Genomic DNA, 22,041 nt, shown 5'->3' with positions numbered 1-22,041 from the left:
GTAAATTTAGTTTAAATAAACTGCTTGCCCTAAAGTTGAGTAAACGAGAAAAAGCTAGGGAAAATTAGTACTAAGATTTTTTAGTTGTTTTGAATGCTTAAAATTTTATACTTGTCATATTTTGAAACTTTATCCTAATTTTCACAGACTGGGTCATACATGTAAAACGCTTTTGTGTGGCCAGAACGCATTCGAACACGTGTGTAATATAACTATATGCACCCGTGACCAGTGTTGGGTGTAACTAGTTACTAAGTAATTAGTTACTGTAATTTAATTACTTTTCCCTTGAAAAAGTAAAGTAAGGGATTACTCTTATTTTTTCTGTAATTTAATTACAGTTACTTCTGATGTAATTAAACTAAATACTTTGTGTAATATGTGTGTGTGCAGAAGAGGAATTTACATCAAAATTCAAAGCCTAACTTTAAAATCCATGCTTTAATGTATAATTCTCACATTTGTAATTAATAATACTACTTTATGTAGTTTAATATTATTTATTTGAATGAATTAAAAGAGCCGTTTCATGTCTATCCTTGAATCACTTAACTCATCAAGGTTGATGTAGGATATAGAAAGTAATTAGTAATAAGTCATTAAATACTTTTTGAAGAGAGTAACTTGTACAGTAATCTAATTACATTATCGAATGTGTAATTAGTAACTAGTAATTAATTACTTTTTCAGAGTAATTTACCCAACACTGCCCGTGACGATGGCACCAAGACTGAGGTTTTGTTTCCTTATACGTTCATGTCAAATTTAATTTCATTCAATCTGAAACATTGAGTTGATAGTAAAATCTCTCTATGGCGTAATCGGATAATTAAATGTTTTGGACACAGTTGAATGATAACAAAACCAGCAAGTAAACCATATATATCAGAGTCTCTGTATTTCATTTCGTGTTCTATTATATACAATTTAGATGCTCTAAAGCATCACATTAAAAACAAACTGTGGTCAGTTTCATCAAGTCAACGCCTTCTGGTTAAGTCGGCAGTTCTTGGGGTCCGTGTATCATCTGATCATTTGATTATTCCATTCAATATAACAAACGGAAAAAGAAAAAAACAGTCGATATTTCGTTTTTCCGTTTTTCTGTATGCACAAAAATAAAAAAACGATGTTTTTCTTCTTATTTCATCTTGAAACGGGAAATCCAATAAATAAATAAACCAAAACGAAATAACGACCCTAATTACTGTTTTCTCATTTTTGGGTGATGTTGCACGGATTTCTGCGCGACCTGAGCGCGGCAGCGCGCCTAGAGCGCCTAGAGCTCTTCACGAATCTCGCGATCGATCAGTTATCATTTACAATGGCTTCACTCGAGCTGTACATGTTTCATATTCATCAAATATTTTTAAATAATATGACATATCACGAGATATCGGAAAAGAGGCCACATGCTCTCTGGGGAACACAACATTATTATGGTCCCTCCGTGAGGTACAGGCTCTGGCATGTTACCTAAAAACAGTAGCCTAAACTGATGTAATGTAATAGTGCAAATGACTACATAAAAACCTCACAGTTTCAACACAAACTGAACATCTTTTATGAATTACTCTATAGCATGACAGTAGTTTTAGCTGGGGGAACCTAATGAACTCGGTTGAGTGAGGTTACGGGGGGAGAGGCTGTTCGCATCACATAACTTATAAATTACAAAAGTAATTTATGGATTTACACCTTTGCTGCTGCAAGCCAGCTGTGGCTACTTAATTGTTTACTTAAATGTCACATATTAAAACCAATAATGCTAACAAACTTCGACTGTAAGCTCTGGAAAGTATTGTATGTGAAGGTTAGGCATTGTTCAATATATATTTTTGAAATATTTTCCACAGTCATGTCCTCCTCTCTCAGTGTGACTCTTTTAGTGGGAGTGAAAAGTACAAACAAAGCATATGCAAATGCTTTCATTTCCATTTCGAGCTTCGCAAGTTCCCATGCACTTGATCCCGGTAAGCGGCTGTTCATTGCGCATGCGCAAAGCGTGCGCGCGCAGAAGACCCTGGGAAATCATCCAAAAATGAAAAAACTATAATTAGGGTCGTTATTTCGTTTTGGTTTATTTATTTATTGGATTTCCATTTTAAGGCTGAAATAAGAAGAAAAACATCGTTTTTTTATTTTTGTACATACAGAAAAACGAAATATCGACTGTTTTTTTTCTTTTCCCGTTTGTTATATTGAATGGAATAATCAAATGATCAGATGATACACGGATCTCTTGGCCAGAATTCATTCACGATTGAGAACAAAACCACAAACACAAATGCAATATACTCAAAACACCACAGATTGTTGTGCTTATATGAATGTGGTGGTTTATGACTCACTGCTGCAGGTTCGGTTGTATTTGAGGTTCTCCTGTGGATGTCCTTTCAGTCTGCAGTGAAAGCGATGCTGCCAGAACTCGGGGAACCACGGATTCCTCAGGTTGTTGTCAGGTCGTAGTTTCAGGTAATAATCGTCAAACCATTTCACGTCTGCAGACTGAAGCTTTATCGTAATCCCGCCGGCGGCCTCGCGCACGTAGCCGTCAGTCACGTCATAACGGTCCGCCCACCCATCGCTGCAAATGAACAAAGACAGCGTTTGTATGTATTTGAGTGTGTGAGATTTTGGCATCGAGTTCTGCCACATGAATCGTCGCTGAAATTCACGTTGACTGATACATTTGGACAAATTAAATAGTTTGATACAAACTAGATACAAATTGCCAATTAACTGAACACCCACATGCAAATGACTCATTATTTTTCTCTGCCTGCTCTGCCAGTTTCCCCGGTCACCATGACAACAACAGGAGTATTTTTAAAAGACAATAAAAGATTATCCTTCATGTGAAAAATTCTCACATACATCTGTATATATAAGTGCATGTGTGAATGAGAAAGGAGCATATAGACCATATGGCACTGAATTATTTATTTAATAACTTACACACAGATGGACTGCTGGTGATTTATGACTTTATATGTTACAGTTAATGTCAAGGGAGCGTTGATGAAAACAGTTTGATGGACAGAAAATAAATACAAATATTACTCCACCACAGGTGAGACTCAAGGGAGACTCCACACACAAGTTTGTGTTTTAGCATGTAGCAAAACTAAAGACACAAAAATATAAAACTAAATATATACAAATCTTTGTGTGTTTGATGTGTTAGTTTTAAAATGAAGCTGCGTGCGTGCGTGCGTCAGTGAGTGAGTGGGTGCATGCATGCGTGTGTGTGTGTGCCCGGACAGCTTCAGAAAAGTACCCGTGGTCTGACCTAATACCACAACACAGATGCAGGTCATAAATAAACACAACCGATGACAACACAGTCACCTCAGTAAGGCGGAAAAGATCTCTCTCTCTCTCCTTGTTTTCCAATCTGGTGAAATCAGGTTTTGGTCGATTTTTATTACAATAAATCTGTTAATGACCTTGTTACTTTTGAATGTATTTGGTGTTGTAATGAGATTCTGTGTTCTGTTTTTGAGGGTGAATTGATTTTTACACATACTTAATGATTAATTTTTTTTTTTCTCATTTTGGATGTTTGTGTATGGTAATAAAGGTTTATTGTGTATGGTATGCTTTTTGTAATAAAGGTTTTGTAATCTCTCTCTCACTCTCTCTCTCCCCCCCCCCCCCCCCCCCCCCCCCCCCCTCTCTCTCTCTCCCCCCCCTCCTCTCCCCCCCCTCCTCTCTCTCTCTCCCCCCCCCCCCCACACACACACTGAGGGTGCAGATGGCATCATTGTGGGTAAACTCATCTGACACCCTGTGTGGTTGTGTTCAGGTGCTGGTGACCTCACAACTGACTGGACTGTGATTGGCTGAAACTGTAGCCATGGTGACAGCATCATGTAAGTGCCTAATGGGGATTCCGAGGGACAACACTGAGACTGTTAGTGTGTGCTGATGTCCTAGAAGAAAATGTTATTGCTCACAGATGCTCTAATATCAACTCAAGAGCTTTGTTTCATTTTAGAAACAACTTCACCTATTTCTCTTAAAATACTCTTAAAAATAGACACAAACAAGTATAGAGCTACACAACGAATGTGGATAGTATACCACAGTTCATTTGGTTTGGGGAGAATTTGGTTAGTTAATATTGAGATCTATGATTTTTAAAGCTGATTTTAGTATCTTGCACGTTTTAAGAGATTTTTGAGATTTGTTTTATTCTTCTAAAACTGTAGAGAAGACATATACGCACACAAACATATTTTAATATTTTAACAAAAAGTCTCCATTTGATGTCTATGCAATGCTGTCTAGAAAAAAACAAGTAAGGCATTTGAGAGCACTAGTTCACTAAAACTATTAAAATTGGCATAAATATTTTAAAAACAAAATAAATGAAAATTAGAAATGGTGCTCTAAGAAAAAATGAAATTGAAGCACTAAAATTATTAGCCTAGCTGAAAAAACACAAACCGACCCACAACACAGTCCGTCATGCAGCCGCACTCTCGTCTGGAACAAGAGCGGCAGAGATAACTTCAACCGCGTCGACACGCAAACACTGGCAGAATGTTGCCGTCACAGGAGGCCGACTGGAGCACAGATGTCATTTCAGTGCCAGTTTCCTCTCTGCGCTCTACCGCTGAGCTATCACGGTTTCCCACAATGCACTATGACAAACCAGTGTTCTGAAGAATTGTTATTTTGCTGTGAACTGTTGACTCCTGAGGTGTACGAACGGCGTGGGAAATAAATGAGTCAATGAAGCGAACTTGTTATTCCGGCGAATATGCAAATGCCTGATAAACGAGTACAGAAAGAGAAAGCTCCAGTCAGCTCATGATTCAATACAATACAAAATATAGGGTTCACAATACGATCGCATCATGATATTGTTTTACTAAATTGAACATTTTTTTTAATTTAACATTTTATACCAGAACAGAAGCAAATGTTTTTTGGGAGAAGACAGGCATGGACTGAAGGTCTTATTAACTCATGATGACAGCATCTCAATAACAGTGCATTTCATTAAATCTATCATTATTCTGCAGTTTCAGCCTAATTTCACAGGAATTTGTCAATATTTTACAAAGGTGCCAGGTTGGCAGTTCATTTGAAGGTGTTAATAAAAATACACACTTCACCTTTAACTACTGGCAAGATTTGAGAAAGTCTGCATGAACAAGGTCAATTGTCATTTCATGTTGACTTGAAAGAATTCTCTTTCTTCTTGTCCTCTTTGAGGATGAAACATTAATCACAATCCTGAAGCATGCCCCCAAAGGGATGGATCTCTCACTCTTTCACACACAGTTATTTCAAAGACTTCTATTGATTTTATCAGGCTAAAGATATTTTCTAATAACTAACCCGAAATTTATCCCTCACATCATCGGATTTAAAAAAAACATGATTTGGCAGTGAGTTGGGTGTCATGATATTTTCACTATAATATTTAAAATATCATGATAATTCACTCACCCACATGTCATGCAAATGTGGACGCGCCTCTAAAAGTCTATCATTTTTTGTTTTCTTGTAAAATGACAACACCCGTATTAATCGGCCAGTGTCGTTTAGAGCCTTTTGAAGCTGCGATGAAATGGAAATTTGGACCTTAACCAACTGCCCCCCCCCCAAATCCATTATATGGATAAGAACCCTGGAAAGCTTTCCTCAAATGCCTCAATTTGTTTTCAACAGAAGAAATAAACACACAGACGGCTTGTATGACATGTGGGTGAGTGATTTATTTTATAGTGAACTACTCCATTAATGAGGACATATAGACTCGCAAACAATAGATCTTTCGCTGTTTGACAACCTGACAGCTTGGAGGGGTATTAGCCAGTTTTAGAAAGGCAGAGAGTGTAGAAAGAGAAAGAGAGAGATGTGTGTTTGTACGAAAAAGAGGAAGTTCGATGATTCTTGTGAAACTTTCATAAAACAGGTCACACCTGGTTTCTCTACGTATTTGTTTCACTCCAAAGTTTTGACTCTGCATAAAAGTATTTCAACAAACTCAGCTACAAATGTTTGTTAGTAATGCTGAAGTTTGTTGTATGACCTCATTTTAAGTTCAGCTACATTACAGGCTTACAGGTTAGTGTGGGTTACATTTAAGAGATGGAAAATATCATTAGTCTGCATTGAGAACAATGGAATGAGATGCCTGCACTAATACAGTGTGTGTGATAGAAAAGTGAGAGCAGATGTCGGACATGATGTCGGTCTTTTTTAATGTGTGGGTGGCTTTGAGCAGGTATTTAAATTGAAAGCATGTGTCATCTATCAAACTCCCATCACCACAGAAACATTAATATAAGAGTACTGTAACACTAATGTAACAGTGATTAATGTCACCTGAGCCACACGCGCACCCGCACGCACACACACACACACACATTTTTATTGACCAATCAGCATCCAGGATGCAATATATAATGTGTTATGCTACAGATTAAAACATGGTCTTGTATTTAAAAGCATTAAGTGTTTCCTTAAGAGAAGTGTAATTTTCAACAGCTTGTCTTTGTTTTTTGTAAATAACATTTCATAACAAACAATCACAACAGATGTGTGGGCGTCCACTCAACATGCAGACGAGTTTGTGTTTGTGTGCGTCCGTGCGTGCGTGCATATGTTTTTTATTAAAGAGCTTTCCGATCGTTGCGGTGAAATTGAATAAATGAATAAACACAGGTATGATAATAAGTGTGAATTCCTGTCAAATTCGGAAAACATAATTTACAGACTCGTTCACCCGTGCGCAATCGTACATGTTTAGATTTCCTCTGCATTTATTGGGTGTTCGTATCTCTTTGCTATCTATTTATTTCCATCGCTTCTGTCAAGAGAGGAAATGAACAGGCAGATGGGTGCGTCTGCACTCGTTTATTTGGGATCATATCTGTCCCTGCTTACGTACAGCTGCGCCCAAAATCTCATTCATATGGAAGTAAAATAGAGACAAATGTGTTTGAAGCAAAAAGACGTGCTGAATAGCACTAACTGAAAAAAAATGCATTGTATTAACAGTGCTTGCATTTAAGGTTCTGCAATTCAACATGGTTGCATATTTAAGCTGTGGTTTTTTCAAATGTAAAAATTTCACACACAGTTTCACCGTTTAAAAATTCAATAATCAAAATTCACCTTTTAAATTTTGTTTAAAAAAATCAACTTGTTTTAAAATACAACCTTTAATATTCGACAGACAAATTTCAGTTCATATTATTTCGGTTTAAAAATTCGCTTCCACAAATTCAGTGATTCAAATTCGGCTTGAAATTCAAAGTTTCACATCCGGGAATCCCAGGAGAAGCAATAGAGCGCCGATTCCGCCAATGCATGATCTCTACCTGCTGCCTGTCCGCTTCACCAGCAGGTGGTGCAAGTCGGTTCTGACGAAGACCAAAGCAAGAAATGCAGATACTTTTTATATGTACAGTCCACTCATCTGCTCGATTAAGTGAATTTATTTGATCTCATAGATCTCTTCTTATGCATCATCAAGAAAAAATGTATTGTTTCTTGTACTGGCAGCTTAGCTCACCACTATCAGCCCTGGAACGGACATGGAGCACGGGGACAATTCCAGGTGGCCTGGAATCAGTGGACTACTCATACATTTATAATATTAATTTAATTATTTAAATATCCTACCCGATCTACTAGTACTGCCTATCTATAGTAAGAGTTTATGTTTGTATTTGGCTTGCGATTTATACGCATTCATTACTTTTTACGTGCATATGATTACCCCCTTGGTTAAGATGGTGTGGGTTAAGTCGGTATGTATAAAAAGTGCACGCAAAACACATGCGTATCATATGCACACAAAAGATAATTTCTGTAGCTCGCCAAATACAAACATAAAATCGTGCTTTTTATAAGCACGATCTTAAGTCATCAAATAATGGTTTGAGTTTCGGGGATGAGAAAAATTGTATGTTACAGTGAATTACTGAATCATACTGTGTTTGATTGAGTTTGACTAATTTTTTAAAATAAAATAAGCTAATTGCATGAAGCTATTTGAATGACACATGCAATGGTATCTGATTAAATGTGCCAGAAAACAAGACAACAAGATTTTAAAGCATTACATTAGTTACATACAGTAACACCATCACAATAAACTTAACATTTAAATTCAAATAAAACATTTATTTCGGTTTAAAACTAAATAGGAAAATAGCAATAATAATACATTTTAAACAGACAATAGTAGTAGGCTAACTAAAATAGTAGTGCAAACAGATGTAAGAACAAGCCATGAACAATTTTTCATCAGAACGTAAAATAATCTACAATATAAATAACAGTCTTTTCTTAAAAACGTAATTGTAAAATATTTAGTAAATGTAGGATATAAAAGTAACTTAAACAAACGAATAACTACACCACTTAAAGAGAAATATCAATGGAAATAATTATGCCTATACTTTTCATCTGAAATCTCAGAACGCAAACAAAATAAAGCCAATTATAGCCTATTGTATGAACGAATGAATAAAAAAACAAACTGAAATACTGCAACAATAAAGACACCTATACCTAGTTCTGGTATTATGTGAGAAATACGGCGGGACATGCTAAAATTCTTATTGTCATTTTGTGCTTTTTGCATTCATATTTAGGGCTCTTCCGCATTTCTGTATAGCCTACGGTTATTAAAAGGTGTAGGCTATACTAATTTTAGTCATCTGGTCTGAAGATTAAGCAACATTAAGCGTTTTAGCACGGTACACCGGCCGTGATGGCGTGGTCCGTGCGCTAAAGGGACAGAGTAGGCTAAAGGCACTTAGCAAATCTTGCAAGTTTATAACGTTTTTGTTCCACCATGCCACCATACATGTTGTGGATATTCAGCTAAATGTTTAGCATAAGTTTAAAGAGGGTAAATTTGATCATTTAACTGAACTGTAGGCTACACAATACATTTTAGACACGTACATTACGTGATTTCTCCAATGTGGTTTCAGTGTATTTCTGTCATTTAAAATGCATAAATTTAACAATATGTTGACTTATTATGTGAGCATATAGATTAAAAATTATTATACTAAATCGTAATTTCATTTTGATATGTTATATTAGTATTGGGTAAGCTAATTAAAAAGAAAGGCTATAGCCAATATAAAAGTATACGAAATACAATGCGCCAAACAGCAACATACAGTTGTGTATATTGCCATGGAGCACTCATATTGTTTTCTGACCAGTAATTAAATATATTTTTTCACTGCTCGGCCATGCAAACTGACTTGCGTTGAGGTGTATGTTAGAGAGGTCCTCATGTGTCCCAGCGGCATCGGGTATAAAACGTTGACAAAATATGCCTTGGTCACAGATCGTGTCCGATATGGCATCGGGTCTCTGGTAATTTATAATGAATGTGCTTTTACCAATCGCACCGAAAGACACAAATTAAATACATTTTATGGTTAGGTAAACAACAAATATTTGTTACGCCAAACTTTACAAGACATAATTAGGTTACTATACCGTGAGTGATTGACATTTTAGCATTTAATGAACAGACAGCAACTCAAGCAATTAGCGTGTAATCATACTCGCATGTTCGTGTGTGGCACATTATTGGGAAACGCACACAGCATGCAACAAAAGTTTTTATCTTTGCGCTTAAAAACCATCTTACAGCTGTATAGATCCATAACGCCGTGAGGTATCTTGCTTGGCTGCAGGCTGCACAAGACGTTTCGGGTCTAGTCGGGTTCTAAAGAAAGTGCTGTCTATTTTTATCTGGTCTGCTCAAGAACCCAGCAAACACAGAACGTTCCCCTAACGTTAGTTTTTGGTTCCCTTTTGGTTATTTTTTTGGGAACCAAAAAATAACGTTCTAAGAACGTTCTTTTCAGGTTTTATTTTTTTGCAACCAGAAAATAACGTTCCCAGAACGTTGCAGGCTGGTTTGTTTTAAATAACCAGAAAATAACCAGAAAATAACGTTCCCTGATGGTTATTTTCTGGTTATTTTTTTGCAACCAGAAAATAACCAGAAAATAAGTTCTCTGATGGTTATTTTTTTGCAACCAGAAAATAACCAGAAAATAACGTTCTCTGATGGTTATTTATTGGTTATTTTTTGCAACCAGAAAATAACCAGAAAGTAACGTTCCCTGATGGTTATTTTCTGGTTATTCTTTTGCAACCAGAAAATAACGTTCTCTGATGGTTATTTATTGTTTATTTTTTTGCAACCAGAAAATAACCAGAAAGTAACGTTCCCTGATGATTATTTTGGGCTATTTTTTATGGTAAAAATAGTCAAAACTGGTAAACGTCAGTGACGTGAAATACATAAATTATAAGATCACATTAACACATGTTATACTGACCAAATGAAATTAATAAATGTGCCTTTTAATGGCTGAAAATAATAAACTAGTTAAGCTAAATGAAAATGCAATCATATATGTGTATTTCTTTAGTGTGGTTGTCTGTTACTGTATGTGTGCGCGCTCGAGCACGTGCATTCTCCGCTCCGTCGCGCACTTCCGTCATTTAAAAATTAACGGTCATTTCGTTTTACCTCACCCACTAACACATTAGTTTAGCGGTTTATTTATTTTAATTTTTTATTTAAAACCGTACAGATTTGAGAGTAAACTTATATTTTCGTGATTTTCGATTGATTTGACACATCTAAATCAACAGACCATGATGAAAGGACTGAAACTCAGGGCTTTTGATTGTTAAATCTAAAGACGGAGCCGCGCTATACTTCTGTGGTGAGACAATGATATTGTTAGCCTGAAGATAATTCAATGTTTATTCTTCTGTCAATAAAAATCTGCTTTAAATATTGTGTTGAAGTCATTGGTTATTTTATTTCGATATCTATAATGTCTGATGTTGAGGTAGGCCTACACACAGTGTGGTTTTATTAGAAATGATATACTGTGCTGTTTAAATCGAAAATTAGGCTACTTTAGTGATGAAAAAGGAATTATTAGGCTAAAAGAATAATCTAATGCATTGATTTCATCCTCCATATTGTGTGGGATGATGCAGTTTACTTATTTTAATTAGATTAGATTGCGATGGATAAAAACACAGCATGGATGTATTCATTACTGACGTGTAAATGGACCGAGAAAAATATTTTAGGCTAACGTTCTGGGAACGTTCCCATAACGTTAGTTTCTGGTTCCCAGAAAGTTTTTTTAAGGTTTGTTTTTGGTTATCTTTACGGAAATAAAACGTTAGTTTCATGGTTTCTATAACGTTAGGGTAACGTTCCCCTAACGTTAGTTTTTGGTTCCCAGAACGTTATGGGAACCAGAAACTAACGTTCTATTAACGTAAAGAAAACTTTCCTGGAGAACCAAAAACGAACCTTAGAAAATAACGTTCTGGTAACCAAAAACTAACGTTAGGGGAACGTTCTGGTAACCAAAAACTAACGTTAGGGGAACGTTCTGGGAACCAAAAATTGTTAGCTGGGAAGTTCGCTTGGCTAAAATATCAGTTTTTCTGTCTCGTATTAACAATGAACGTTTCCACAATTCCACAACATCCAGCATTTTCTGAGAGTCTCAAATTAAAACAAGATCATGGGAGGAAAATAAAAAGAATGTTTATTGAGATTGCAGCTACGTCATATAAACAGAAGCACATGGGAGAGTATGCGTTAAAATCAGAGCATTTGTCAATAAGCTCCTAGTTGAGATCTCAGTTATTTGACCGCTTCAAACACAATACATGTCCTGTAAATGCTGATGATGCATAGTATTTATGTGAACACGATGTGCTGAAGTAAAAAATAAATTAATTCCTTCAAGCCAGAGCAGGAAACCTAAAATTTCTGATGTTGATGATGCATAAGAAGAGATCTGTGAGATCAAATAAATTCACTTAATCGAGCAGATGAGTGGACTGTGCTGCAAACATATAAAAAGTATCTGCATGTCTTGCTTTGGTCTTCGTCAGAACCGACTTGCACCACCTGCTGGTGAAGCGGACAGGCAGCAGGTAGAGATCATGCATTGGCGGATTCGGCGCTCTATTGCTTCTCCTGGGATTCCCGGATGTGAAACTTTGAATTTCAAGCCGAATTTGAACCACTGAATTTGTGGAAGCGAATTTTTAAACCGAAATAATATGAACTGAAATTTGTCTGTCGAATATTAAAGGTTGTATTTTAAAACAAGTTGAATTTTTTAAACAAAATTTAAAAGGTGAATTTTGATTATTTAATTTTTAAACGTGAAACTGTGTGTGAAATTTTTACATTTGAAAAAATCACAGCTTAAATAAGCAACCATGTTGAATTGCAGAACCTTAAAATGCAATCACTGTTAATACAATGCTTTTTTCAGTTAGTGATTGAGCAAGTCTTTTTGCTTCAAACACATTTGTCTCTATTTTACTTCCATACATCGCCTCTCTGTGAATCAAGCCTGAAAACATTCAGCCCTCGATCCCACTGGAGAGGAAACATCTAAAAAGAGAGCTCAGAACAAGATTACGTCAAGAGCAAATGGAGACACGAGGACCAGAATCCGACTCCAGTAATATCAAATTTGTATCATTTAGACTAGAGTTTCAGATAAAATCCAGGTGTCTTTAACTGATCTGCAATGATACCAATATGACCTCATTTCTGTACAAACATTATAACATTTTTCAGTGACCAAAATATCTGAAATCATTATAGCGTCATATTCATTTACTTCAAGTAACATTGGCCGTTTCTCAATTCCAAGAACACAAAGAACAGACTTGTGCTCTCGTGGAGACTGGTCTTCTGAGGCAGCCTCGGGAGAACGAACTTGGATGGACGTGCCGCAGTGACTTCTGGGACTCCAAGCGGATTCCGTACGCACGCAAGGCTGCATTGGCTGCATCCTTGATATCGAGAACACATCCGGGTACTTTCATGCGTTCTCTGTTCTTGAGTATTGGAATCAGACTTTGATGGTTATTGATGACATAGAGCGAGAACACAATGACACAAGACCACTGAAGAATGCATATTGAGAAAAGTCAATCAACTTTGTGAAGACACAGATCTTCCTCTCTGTCTCTCTCTCTCTCTCTCTCTCTCTCTCTCTCTCTCTCCACACTTCACACACCTGTGTGCAGATTCTGACAGCTATGAACTCAAATGAAATGTGACCGTGCAGACAAGATCAAACCTCTCCTCTCTTCTCCTCTCATTGTTCATCTCCTCTCTGGATTTAATTGGATGAGCAGAATGAAGTCGGAGCTGAATGTGAGGTTCAGTGGATTGTGAAGGACCTGAAAAACCAGCAGCTCTTACTTTTGAGGAGGATTTTAGACTTGAATGTAGAAGCAGAAGGTCATATTCATCCTCCAGAGTGTCCCAATGACCACCCCTCTTTTTTAAATCCAGCATTATGTGCCATTATTGTCATAATTTTTATTGTATTAAAGGAATAGTTCACCCCAAAATGAAAATTCTTTCATCATTTACTCAGCCTCATGTGATTCCAAACCTGCATGACTTTCTTCCGCAGAATAGAAAAGAAGATATTTTGAAGAATGTGGATAACCAAACAACACTGAACCCAATTGACCTCCATTGTATGAACACAAAACCACTGAGGCTGGTTTTGTGTTCACCGCATTACCTTACAATGTCTTTGGCTATCTGTGAACATTAAAGTGTCATATGGCGCGAATACATGTTTTTCTGTGTCTTTGGTGTGTTATAAGTTGCCCGTGCATGTATTAGACACATAAAATTGCAAACATTAAAGTGCCAGAACAAAAGATGCATTCTATCTAAAAGCGAATGCTCACCCAGACCTGCCTGAAACGCCTCGTGTAACCACACCCCCACTAATCTACATCATTTAGTGGTATGACTTGACAAAGACCGCCCAAATGTCTACTCAAGTAAGGTGGGCGTACTTGTAAATCTCATTGTATCGTCGCCGCCGCAGCCATGTCGTGGAGACGCTGTGTTTTTCATTGCGAACAGAAAGCCTCTTTGTTTGCCCTTCCAAAAGATGAGACAACTAAAAACGAATGGTTAAATTTTATTTACAATACTGTAACAGTACAATCCGAATATTCAAGTGTGTGCAGCGCATTTCACAGATGATTGCTTCATGAACCTGGGAGAGATCAAGGCCGGCTGTGCACAAAAGCTTTTATTAAAAAGTAGTGCAATTCCAACCATTACAACTTCGCAAGGACAGTCTGGCGCTTCAGATTATTTTTTCTTATTATATTTTGATTGTAAAAGACTTTGTTACGGACTAACGCGAGTTGAGTTTGTTGTGTGTTTGTAGCGCATGTTGTTTCTTTGTGTGATCTGCAAATGCAGAAACGCGCGCAACGTGAAAAAAGACAACTAAGTCATAATAATCAGTAATTATGTTCCAACTAGAGGCAATAATATAATATGTTATGTTATAATGTTTATAATGGGGTTTATTGTCTTTGTTGAGTCACAACGATATGGCGTAACACTGGTTGATCACTAACGGCAAATCTTTATAACGTCTTATATAAAAGGTAAAACAGTTAGCTATAGGTTTTAACTATTGAACATAATATATTTTAAAAAAAAACTTACCAATCCTTTACATCCTGCTCAAGACGCGCTGGCAAAGTTGATGTATCGGCATGATCATCTTCATTTTCCGGATCAGATTCGGGCTCGAATTAATAAGGAAAGTGCCGATGACATTTTATCGCCTGTCAGTACAATTGCTTGGGAACATGAATACGATCGAGGCGTTAAATTTCTGTCACACGCCTGCAGTATTCGACCAATCACTACGCATTGGTTAACTGGCCAATCATAGCACACCTCGCTTTTCAGAGCGACAAGCTTTGTAAAAAATCTGCGTGTTTCATAGGCGGGGCAAAGAGGAGATACAAACATGCACGGTATGTGGAAAATACAGCGTTTTAAACCTTAAATAGTGTATACACATTGCATTACATCTAAAACAAACATATCACCCCTTTAAACCCCTTTAAATGGCGTTGGTGACATCATATGAACAGAAATGTTGTTTATCTTGGGTATAACGAATTGTGCACAATAAGACCTGAAATGTGTTTCAAAAAGGATCCGTTTTGGTTTGGTGTTATCAGAATAAGTGTAGAACAGGGTGAGGTGTTTAACAAGATGTCCGAGGAGATGAAAGTAAAGAGAGAGACGGAAAGAGAGAGAGAGTTTGCGTTGCTTTTTCCAGTCGTTTAAGTCAGGGTATAATGGGACATTTGGAGAGAGCTGAAAATAGAGAGCAATTGCTACAGCCAGTCAAACCACTGGCCACAGCTGTCCTTCACACACGCATACACACACGCTGCTGTTTTACACACAATAAAACAACACAGACACACACACACACACACTAACACAATCATGCACAGACACACACCTTTTTATGTTGCTGTTCCTCACACAAAACATGCAGACAATAAAACAGCAACAACACACACACAGCTCTGTAAATCAAATTTATGAGGTCAGATTTTCATGCTGTGTCCATCGACACACACCTGTACACATCTGACAGTAAAACGTGACATGACAGAAAAACCCACTGACACAAGACTGACAGCTACAGACTTTTACCCTCAATTATCTCTCTCTCTCTCTCACACACACACACGCACGCACGCACGCACGCACGCACGCACGCACGCACACACACACACACACGCAAGTTGTTAAGTTTGCCTGAGAGATTACCAGAGGCTACTGGCAATCATAAGACTGCTCTGAAACACATACACACGTACACACACACGCACACACGCACACACACACACACACACACACACGCACACGCACACGCACACACACACACAGTAAGTGTGACCCACAGGGTTTTTTCACACTGAAATGTTCCTGTTGTTATTTTCACTGACAGGTCAGGAAACAGGACACACATAATCGTAAACATTTTTCAAATGATGTGTTCCTCATTATCAGATTCTGTCAACACAGCCCTGAATTACAGAAACAAAACTGATGTCTACACAACCTCAACACAGCATCTCTTCTGAGCACAGTAAATCTGTCTTTCTGCCGCGTACGATACAGTGTAACACTGTGTTTAGTCCGGACGCGATGCAATGCGAAGCGACACGACAAAAGACAATAGAACCCTTTAGAACCCATTATAATTTTTACATTTTGTTCACACTGGATGTGGCACAGTGCGACATGACAATGTCAATGTCAATCAATGTCAATCGCTGGCGGTTTATATGTGAAATGAGGACATGACAGCAGCTGATGATGAGGCCAAAACCAGTATGTCCAGTTCAGACTTTTTAATTTGACTTAACATTATTTTATTTATCCGTTATATTGAAGAAACCTTTTGAAAGAGTTTGGTTTATTATGAGCACTTGAGCTTAAATGAGACTTGAGTGTTTGTAATAGACGTAGGTTATGGTGTAGACCATGATTTGTTGCAATTTTTAGGTGTTCAGTCTTATTTTGATTTAAGAAAATAAATGTGATTGCTCTCCTCATGAATCAACTGTTTCTTGTTTTTCACGACATGTCTCTTAAGTGTTGAAGACTAGTGCTGCTTTGAGCCTACATTGCTATTAGATTATTAATGATAATCTTAAACTATAATTTATTTTATTATTAAGTTTATTTATTTTATTTAGCCTTGTTGTGCAAGCTCTCTGGAGCTTGTGCAGAGGCAGCAGCTTTTGCCAGAGGGGAACTGGAATCCCCTGGTTGGGCCTGGGTTCTCCTGAGGTTTTTTTTCTCGATTAGAGTTTTGGGTTCCTCGCCACCGTTTGCATACTGTTTTTGCACTATCTGCCTGACCGGGGGGGCTGCTTTAGAATTTTAAAGTTTTACTTAATTAATATTGCATATAGGAATTTATAGTCTGTTATATTTGACCTGTGCTTCTCTCTCCTTTATCCTAAATGTGTGCTCTCACTGAGCGTGTGTGTGTGTGTGTGTGTGTGTGTGTGCGTACTTGTCTGTGTACGTACGTGTGTGTGTGTTGTGTGTGTGTGCGTGCGCATCCGTGTGTGTGTGTGTGTCTCTATGTCTATGTGTGTTAGTACGTGTGCATATTGTGTGTGTGGAGTGTTTTGTATGTGGGTATGTCTGTCTTCTGTGTTTTCAACCTTTTCTTGTTTTTGCAGGTACAACTTTAATTATTTTGCTTATAGTCAATATGTCTCATGTACAGCTGCTTTGTAACAATGAAAATTGTAAAAGCGCTATATAAATAAAGTTGAGTTGAGTTGAGTTGAGTTGAGTACGAGTAAAATTCTCAAGTACTGTTAAATTCAGATACTCTAAGACTTTTACTGAAGTCATTTTTGAATTGGTGACTTGTAACTTGTAATGGAGTAGTTTTCGCTGCAAGGTATCTGTACTTTTACTTAAGTATGGTTTTCAGGTACTCTTTACACCTCTGCGGCACGTAGACACTGTGTTGCAGTTCAACTCTATCCCAAAACACTATAACAACTATAAAATCCGTACAACATTTGACAAACATTGTCTCTGTTTGTCAAGTAAATGCCACTTGACAAATGACATCAGTTAAATCTGAACATAACTCCATCTCTCACTCACTCTCTCTCTCTCACACACACACACACACACACACACACACACACACACACACACACACACACACACACACAGCATTGTTCAATGCCTTAACACTAGTTACATATTCCTATAAAAAAAAAAAACTTCAATTTCGATTTCATGGGGACTTTAAAACTTTACACAAGACAGGCAAACACAAGCTCAGGTGTGCAATACGCATCAAAACAGTTTGTGATTAGTGAGACACCTGGAGGCAAAATGAGACATCACGATAATTCCAGAGGTCTCGCTTAAACTCAGTCTCGGTGCGTTCTCATCCCTGTTTCTCTCTCTCTCTCTCGCTCTCTCTTTCTGACTAAATCTGAGGTTGGGGGGGTGGTTAGGGTGACAATTCTGTTGCCATGGCAACAAGCAGAAGGGTGTTGGAACTAGTTCTGATTTCGTTCCATCTCTAGCTCGCGGTGCAACATGACGGAGCGGAGGAACAGTTCAGTGAGCTACACACACACACACGCTGTCTGTCATTAATCAGTTAGCAACGGGTGTGTGTCTGCGGGCTAAACGCTGGAGGCAGAACACGACTAATGCATGTCACACGGGTCATAAATATCAGTGTTGTGAGAGTTCAGCGAGACAGGTCCATTAAAACTGACACACAGACGTCTCTCGCTATGTGAACGTATAGTTCAATTTCTGGAAACGCGCGTGTTGCTTGTGTAACCAAGACAAGACCCGAAGAAGAAGCAGCTAGTTTGAGAAGCATTAGCACTGATAGCAGCAACTAAACAGTCACTTTTGTTGCAGATTTGAGATGTTTAATACAGAAGCACAAATATTTTACTTAGATAATTCATTCGGAAATGCATTTGAGTAAACATGACTCTATCGCAGAGTTTTTTGACCTGAGGGAGGGGTTCAAACAGACCAATCCCAGCGCTTGCGGTCCGCGTTGAGTTGACGCGTTGTTACATTTTTGGAGAGGTGCGCGTCAGGCTACGGCGTAGGGTACGCGGCTCAGTGTAGACTACGGCATAGGTCGGACACTCGAGTATAAACTGAACTTTAGGAAGCAGATGTTACAACCTGTGAGGAACGCACATGAAGCACATGAAACAGTGAACTCTGTGATTTCTGTGCCACTTATACCAAAGTTTAGAACAATGAAACATCACAAACTTCCCCTTTAAGAAGAAGTGAATTCATAAATGTGTAAGCAAAGGTGTGTATATGTGAGTGTGTATTCTTCAGCAGATGTCATGTGTGTGCGTGCGTGTGTGTGTTCATGTTTGTATATCCCGGTGGGGACCTAAACCTGAATGCACACCAACACATGGGGACTCGTGTCACTGTGGGGACCAAAATTGAGGTCCCCGTGGGCAAAAAAGCTAATAAATTGTACAGAACAATATTTTTTAAAAATCTAAAAATGCAAAAAGTATTCTATGATCTTTAGGTTTAGGGGTAGGGTTAGGGATAGGGGATAGAATATACAGTTTGTACAGTATAAAAAACATTACGCCTATGGACTGTCCCCACGGAGATAGTAAACCAGACGTGTGTGTGTGTGTGTGTGTGCGTGCGTGCGTGCGTGCGTGCGTGCGTGCGTGCGTGCGTGTGTGTGTGTGTGAAATGACGGACCATGAGCTCTGAGATGTTTTGATCCACTGCGTTTCATCTCTGGCTTTAGATCAATAGTCTAATAGAGGGAAATTCACGCACACGCTTGTATTTAGGTTTGTAATTACAAACTGACTTTTACTGCTAATCTGAACAAACAGGTTTGTAGCGCGTCTCAAACTCTCCTGCCTGCCGTCTTTCATTCGTCTCAGTGCTGATCTGCTCGACTCTATCTGTTAAATATTCCTCTCACACTCCCAGCACTGCCAGGAGGAGGATGAGGATGATGAAGAGTTGACAGCTCCTCCGCATGGAACACAGACCGCTGCACAAACATCCCGTCCTGCCCAAGAGAAAGACAGACTGGAAACGGATCATAACCGCTGTTAAACCTTCACTAATGGTTGTGAAATGTGCTCGATTTTATTACTGCCTTGTGGTTTAGCCCTAAACAGAGACAAGAGCAGAGACGTGAGGACAGGACTAAATAGACATGGAAAGGAGAAGAGAGGAGCAAAAAAGAGAGAAAGAAAGAGTAAAAGAGAAAGAGACTAGAAGAGTAAAAGGAAGAAAGAGGCGAGCAGAGGAGAGTAGAGTTGAGTCAAGGAAGGCGAGGAGAGGCAAGGCAATGAGATGAGAAAAACTTTTCATTTTTCAGAAACATTTTGTTAGGATGGCAACCCATTCAAATGCATATGCCTCATCTGCTCCTCTATTTCAGAAACTTCAGGTTCTTACAATTTATGATATTAATGTTTATCAAACATGCATTTTCATTTATAAGATATATTCAAGTCAAGGAAATATTCCTGAACAATTTAAGATTTATTTTAAAGTAAACTCACAGGTTCACATCATTTTACTCGTCAATTTTCAGATTTTCATATTCCTAAATATGTTACTTGTAGAGGACAATACTCTTTTAGATTTAGGGGAATTAAATTATGGAATGTTTTATCCCATTTGGATAAAAAAAAATCTGTCTGGTGCATATTGTTTTTGGGGTTTTGGTATTAAGTGAGTAAAATGTTTAAAGGGTCATTTATGTATGTTTTGAACATTCTGGGTGTTTATTTGTTTGTTTTTGTTTTCTGGTGTACTGTATATTGTTTTGGGGTTTTGATATAATTATATTATGTAATTAGGCTTAATTTTATCTTAATTTTGTTTACTTAGGTGGAGGTTTTAGATAAGCCCTTTGGGATTTTTTTTGCCTCTCCCTCCTCGAAATCGGGCTAGAGAAGTTTTTACCAAAAAAAGAGTTAAGAGGACAGTAGAGTAGAGGAGACGTGATGAGATGAGAAGCGAGGAGGAGTGAAGAGAAGCAAGGAGAGGCAAGGAGGAGAGAAGAGAAGCGAGGAGAGGTGAGGAGGAGAGAAGAGAGGAGAGTAGAGTAGAGGCAAGGAGGAGAGGCAAGGTGAGTAGAGTAGAGGCGAGGAGGAGAGAAGAGAGGAGAGTAGAGGCGAGGAGGAGAGAAGAGAGGAGAGTAGAGGCGAGGAGGAGAGAAGAGAAGTGAGGAGAGGCGAGGCCAGGAAGAGAGAAAAGAAGCGAGGAGAGTAGAGGAAAGGCAAGGAGGAGAGAGAGGCGAGGCGAGGCGAGACGAGACGAGATGAGAAGAGAAGCCAGGAAAGGAAAGGAAAGGAAAGGAATGGAATAGAATGGAATGGAAAGGAAAGGTGAGGAAGAAAGAAGAGAACAGAAAAGAAGAGAAGCCAGGAAAGGAAAGGTGAGGAGGAGAGAAGAGAAGCCAGGGGAGGAGAGAAGAGAAGCCAGGAGAGGAAAGGTGAAGAAAGAGAAGAGAAGAGAAGAGAAGAGAAGAGAAGAGAAGAGAAGAGAAGAGAAGAGAAGAGAAGAGAGGAAAGGTGAGGAGGAAAGGAAAGGTGAGGAGGAGAGAAGAGAAGCCAGGAGAGGAAAGGTGAGGAGGAAAGGAAAGGTGAGGAGGAGAGAAGAGAAGCCAGGAGAGGAAAGGTGAGGAAGAGAGAAGAGAAGCCAGGAAAGGAAAGGAAAGGTGAGGAAGAAAGAAGAGAAGAGAAAAAAAGAGAATCCAGGAAAGGAAAGGTGAGGAGGAGAGAAGAGAAGCCAGGAGAGGAAAGGTGAGGAAGTGAGAAGAGAAGCGAGAAGAGGAAAGGNTGTGTGTGTGTGTGTTCATGTTTGTATATCCCGGTGGGGACCTAAACCTGAATACACACCAACACATGGGGACTCGTGTCACTGTGGGGACCAAAATTGAGGTCCCCAGGGGCAAAAAAGCTAATAAATTGTACAGAACAATATTTTTTACAAATCTAAAAATGCAAAAAGTGTTCTATGATCTTTAGGTTTAGGGATAGGGTTAGGGATAGGGGATAAAATATACAGTTTGTACAGTATAAAAACATTACGCCTATGGTGTCGTGATTCTGCCTCGTCGTGTCATGTCTTTCTTGATCTTGTGGTAGAATCACGGCAGGATCCCTTGTTATGTGTGGAGAGAGTCATTTTGACCCTGTCGGCCTTCGATACTCTCTCCGGTCCTTGTCTGTGTTCCCACCCTTTTGTATCTCTCGTCATTGGTTGTTTATTAGTTCATGCCCCACACCTGTTCCCCTTTGATTTGTCCCTCTATTTAATGCCCCTGTGTTCTCTGTCTGGTGTCGGATCATTGTACTGTTATGTTGCACTGTGTCGTGTGGGTGAGTTCTGGTCATGTTAGTTAGTTAGTCTAGTTTATTGTGTCCCTATGTGATGTGTTATTAGTTTAGTCTTGTCAGTTTAGTTAGTCTTGTTCTTGTTCCTCTGTTTTGTTGTTTACCCCCACGTGGGTCTTTGTTTTGTATTTTGTCTTTGTTATTAAATGTCATGTTAACCCCTTAACCGCTGTCTGCATTTGGGTCCACTCTCCTTGTCTC

General features: G+C 38.5%; 1 protein-coding gene and 1 long non-coding RNA gene across 2 annotated transcripts in view; one reads left to right on the top strand and one right to left on the bottom strand.

Moving 5' to 3' along the window:
• The window catches only part of LOC130549339 (metabotropic glutamate receptor 5-like), a 69,819-nt gene that overhangs the window by 29,190 nt on the left and 18,588 nt on the right, over window positions 1-22,041 (bottom strand). The window contains exon 3 of the mRNA XM_057326529.1: window positions 2,352-2,587. Within this exon, the coding sequence (XP_057182512.1) occupies window positions 2,352-2,587 (236 nt within the window). The remainder of the gene's footprint in view (window positions 1-2,351; window positions 2,588-22,041) is intronic.
• LOC130549341 (uncharacterized) lies at window positions 5,610-21,276 on the top strand. Its single transcript, XR_008962167.1, has 3 exons — window positions 5,610-5,722; window positions 12,717-12,881; window positions 13,096-21,276. It is a non-coding gene; the product is annotated as an uncharacterized LOC130549341 (long non-coding RNA).

This window comes from Triplophysa rosa, unplaced genomic scaffold, assembly GCF_024868665.1.
Source record: "Triplophysa rosa unplaced genomic scaffold, Trosa_1v2 scaffold101_ERROPOS1711261, whole genome shotgun sequence".
Taxonomy (NCBI): domain Eukaryota; kingdom Metazoa; phylum Chordata; class Actinopteri; order Cypriniformes; family Nemacheilidae; genus Triplophysa; species Triplophysa rosa.
This window is presented reverse-complemented; position numbering and strand designations above follow the sequence as displayed.